At 43.2% G+C, this 4,606-nt stretch overlaps 1 protein-coding gene across 1 annotated transcript; it reads left to right on the top strand.

The window, feature by feature from the left end:
- Positions 1-486: 486 nt before the first annotated feature.
- RPL14 (ribosomal protein L14) lies at positions 487-3,946 on the top strand. The gene is made up of 6 exons (XM_082664263.1): positions 487-592; positions 1,100-1,201; positions 1,796-1,890; positions 3,164-3,263; positions 3,352-3,405; positions 3,618-3,946. The coding sequence occupies exons 1-6, from the start codon at positions 590-592 to the stop codon at positions 3,897-3,899; spliced, it is 636 nt and encodes a 211-aa protein (XP_082520389.1). The 5' UTR covers positions 487-589; the 3' UTR covers positions 3,900-3,946.
- The last annotated feature ends 660 nt before the right edge of the window (positions 3,947-4,606 follow it).

The raw sequence follows: 4,606 nt of genomic DNA, 5'->3' as shown, positions 1-4,606 counted from the left end.
CTGATAATATTTGAAAAAGGAGTACAGATTAAATAATAGACTATGTAGGAATTCCCTGGCTGATGAGGATTCTGGGATTTCACTGCCGGGCCGGGTTCGATCACTGGTCGTGGAATAAGATCCCGCAAACTGTGCCGTAGCCAAAAAAACCTCCAAACGCTATGTTATTATTAATGTAATGAGTTCGACCACTGAACTGATTATGTAGAATAATGTCCTTGTTTTTAGGAAATATCACATTTAAGTGTGTAGAGATAAAGGAACATCATGTCTGCAATTTCCTCTCAAATGGTTCAAAAAAAAAAAGATTAAAAGATAAAGCAATGGTAAAATATTACCACTTGGGGACAATTACCCGCGGTATCAACTAAGTCAATCCAGCAATTCCAGTCCGGGAAAAGGAGCGCGGCCTCCGCACGCTCCGGCGAGCTCCAGCTTGTTTTCCCAGTGAGCATGCGTGCGCGTACGGGCGAACGTCCCAACCAATCAGTGCCCACGTCGGCGTCTCGTGCATCGCAGGGGCGGGGCGGCCTTCTACACATGCGCACAGTAGGGTGGGCTTTCTTCCTTTCCGCCTAACGCCGCCAATATGGTGAGTGTCCCGGTCGTGGGCTCCGGGTCGGCCTGCCATGCTGTTCCATCTCTACTTGGGTTGGGGAGTGGAGGCGCGGAATGGCGCCCAGTGGGTCTTAGGTAGCGCGCGGTGAGGGTCCTCGGTTGGGCAGGACATGGAGTTGGCAGCTTTCCGGATGCGCGCCCGACGAGCGCGTGTGGGGCCCGGTAGGCCTGGCGCTGCCTGGGCCACGCGTGCGCGCTTCGGCCGCCTGCGTCGGACCGCTGGTGTGCCCAGTCGCTTGGCCCGGCCGCTGGGGCCAAGCCGGGATGGGGCTGGTGATCCGGCCGTGCAGGCCCCGTAGGCCAGCGAGAACTTGGGTTTTGCCGCCGCCTTTGCGGATTTCGTCTAAGTTCCATGGCACCTGGGCGTGTTACCCTCAACATTCTTTTTCCCTGTTGTTAGCCACCCTGCCTTTAAGCTGCAAAGCCTTACAAACTAGGGAGTATGTTTAATCATTTTCTCTCCCCCACCTCTCAATTTTAGGTGTTCAGGCGCTTCGTGGAGGTTGGCCGGGTGGCTTACGTCTCCTTTGGGCCTCATGCCGGGAGGCTGGTCGCGATTGTAGATGTTATTGATCAGAACAGGGTAAGTGCAAAGGAAGAGTGTCACAGCTTCACATGGCAGTGGATGGTATGCAGTGTAGATGATAATGGTAATTGTCCTAACAGCCGTCTTAGGATAGGAGTACTATGGGTGGTAGCTTTATTTTAGGAAACCCAACGCAGATAGGGGTTAGGAGTACAGACTTGAATTGGTGGGTACTGCTGGGTTTGAGTAATACTTATGCTCCTTCAGCTAGGCAGAGTTTTTAACTAATTCTGGGCTAAAACATAGGTGAGGTTTAAATCAGTTATTATGTTTAAAGCAAGTTTAGAACAAAGCCAGGCACACAGAAAGCCATTATTTGCTATTGTCACTATTAGAGCACCACAACTGAGGGATTGACCAAAGGCTGTGAATAATCATAAAGTTATTTGTTGGGAATGCAAGGATTAAAGATTTTAAATTATATGTAGTTGGGTTTTATGCTGTGCTGGTGTTGCTAAGTCTTTTTAACCTTTAAAGAAAAGCATTTAAATATAAGGATTTGATGATTCTGAAAGGAATAATATATAGAATATTTGCATTTTGAATGCTGTTACCTTTTTACACTGAGATCCTTGATTTTACGTCTTCTAGGCTTTGGTGGATGGACCTTGCACTCAAGTAAGGAGGCAGGCTATGCCTTTCAAATGCATGCAGCTCACTGACTTCATCCTTAAGTTCCCACACAGGTAACTATCCACCAACCGTCACCCCTCCCCTAGTTTTGTTAATGCTAGCAAAAGCATGCTTAGTTTAATTTAGAAATGTTTTTGCTATTTTGTTGTTTTTCTCTTGAGAACATAGTAAGCAGTGTGAAAGTGAGAGCAGTTTAGAAGAGGGATTTACATCGTAGAAGTGGACAGGCATTATTTACTTCTAAAATTCCCTGTGGTCTGGTAGTTCTCTGGCTTTCTCTCTATCCAGATTTCCCACCCTTTTTCTCTTGTTCCCCTTTCTTTCAGGTTTTACACAACAAAAGCCTCCCTGTATATGTGGTTCCCCCAACATATGTTAGTCCATTTTAGCTTCAGAACAAAACTAGCGATTGTCTCTTGCAACTCTATCATTAGTTGAGCTTTTTGTATGTGTCGGCTATTAAGTATTTAATATACATCATCTCCTTATGACAGCCACAAAGAGGTTCTATTCCCAGTTGTTTGTAAGGGATTAAGGCATTCTGTGATTCTTGACATGATTTCGGTTATAGAAGTTAAACACTATGGTGTGTTGCTGTGCAGTGACAGTTGTTTGCAATGGAACATGTGCTGTGACATATTGCTAGTTTATTTTCTAAGCATACTGGGTTTTGATATTTGAAAGGAATTTCAAAATGATTATAATCCCATTTTATGGTGTTTGAACGCAAATCTTTATAAGCGTTATTGTACAAAATAAAAGCATAAGGCATAACGATTTACTTTACATCATTCTTTATGAAAAGGAAAATGCTTTCTACACATCCACTAGTTGAGTGATATTGTATACATGATCAGGTGATTTTTAAACCCAGAAAGTGGAATGGTTTGCATATTTTTATTAAAATTTTGTTTGAGATTATAAGATATCCTGGCTTAGTGAACACCGTTCCAACAAGTAAAAGATATTGATACATTGTGCCAGGTGGTGTGTTTTCTATGGAGACAACTAGAACTGGAAGTAGAAAAAATGAGAAGGGTTCTTTTGGCATTTTCCTTATGCTTTTTAATTTGAGGGGTATAAATTGTGCTTTTTCAGAGGATGAAAAGCTGTCCTTGGATCTGTGTGGTTTCAAAGATGATATCTGTTTATTTATTTTATTTTTTGGCCATACTAGGTGTTAGCTGCAGCATGCGTGTGGGACCTAGTTCCCTGAGCAGGAATCGAACCTGGGCCCCCTGCATTGGGAGCACGGAGTCTTAGCCACTGGGCCACCAGGAATGTCCCAAAGATGATTTCTTAATCTATGGTATTGGCTCTTTCTAGTGCCCGCCAGAAGTATGTCCGAAAAGCCTGGGAGAAGGCAGATATCAATGCAAAGTGGGCAGCCACAAGGTGGGCCAAGAAGATTGAAGCCAGAGAAAAGGTAATGATTTAGAGTCATTTGAATTTGGACCTTCTCTGGGGAAGATTAGAAGGTGGTATGACAGAGATTTTTTTTTTTTTTTTAACAGAAAGCCAAGATGACAGATTTTGATCGTTATAAAGTCATGAAGGCAAGGAAAATGGTAAGTTTTTAATTAATTCAGGATTGTTGTATTCTAACCCTAAACTAGTTTGTCTGGTTAATTCTGCTTGCCTAAGCTTACAGACCAAAGTTGACTTATAGGAGTCTTAGACATCATAAGGGTTGTCTTCTATACATACATATTCCACACATATAAGATGGATATGTGTTTTGTATGCATATATGATAAACATTTCTATTGAAATTTTTCAGAGGAACAGACTAATCAAGCTTGAAGTTAAGAAACTTCAAAAGGCAGCTCTCCTGAAGGCTTCTCCCAAGAAAGCACTTGCTGCTAAGGGGGCAGCTACAGCAGCTGCTGCAAAGGTTCCAGCAAAAAAGATGACTGCTACGGGTAAGAAGGCTCCAGCCCAGAAGGTTACTGCCCAGAAAGCTGCAGGCCAGAAGGCAGCACCTCCTCCAAAGGCTCAGAAGTGTCAGAAAGCTCCAGCCCAGAAAGCACCTGCTCCAAAGGCATGTGGCAAGAAAGCATAAGAGGCTGTTATAAACAGAATAAAGGTTCTTTTTGACATGCTGGCAAATCTGTTTAATGTATGGATTAAAGTCTGTTACTGGGGCCGGGGTTATGAGGCAGATTGATGGTAGGGTTGTTAATGTTGTCATTGGAGAATCAGTTCCTTAGTCCCACTCTGCCCAGACTCAAAGTCATCACACAAAGTCATAAGTAATGTTCTCATGGGAAATCGTGATAATTAGACCACTGGGTTAATTTTTTTTCCCTTGTACAAATATATTTCCCGTAAATAAGTAAAATCCCAGCTGCTTTTGATGCTCGAGTTTAGTAAATTTTCTTATAAAAATAAACTAAGAAAACAAATACATTATACATTGGTTCCGTAAAGATTCTGGTTCCCAATCATTTCTAATCAAAAGCTGGCTTCTGAGCCTCACTGGGACAAGGAGGACAGCTCCTTTTTGCTTGGTGGTATTAATAGGCAGGTGAAACAGTGTAATAGTTTCTGTGATAGAGGAAATACAGGCAATTTTGGGTTACCTGTCCTTGTCTGAGGGGGTTGTCTAAAGTTGAATCTTCAGCTTCCACCCAAAAGAAAGATGGTGTAAGGGGAAGGGTGGTATGAACCTCAGGAATATAGAGGACTGGCCAGAGGACACTGGACCCGGAAGCCAGTTGTTGGGTCTGTGTTGGGCAGGTGGGGTGTAAGAAGCCATAGGGTGTTTTT

The sequence above is a fragment of the Grampus griseus genome, assembly GCF_964374135.1.
Source record: "Grampus griseus genome assembly, chromosome: 10".
Taxonomy (NCBI): Eukaryota; Metazoa; Chordata; class Mammalia; order Artiodactyla; family Delphinidae; genus Grampus; species Grampus griseus.
Note: the sequence above shows the minus strand (reverse complement) of the source record. Positions and strands in the feature narration are given on the sequence as shown.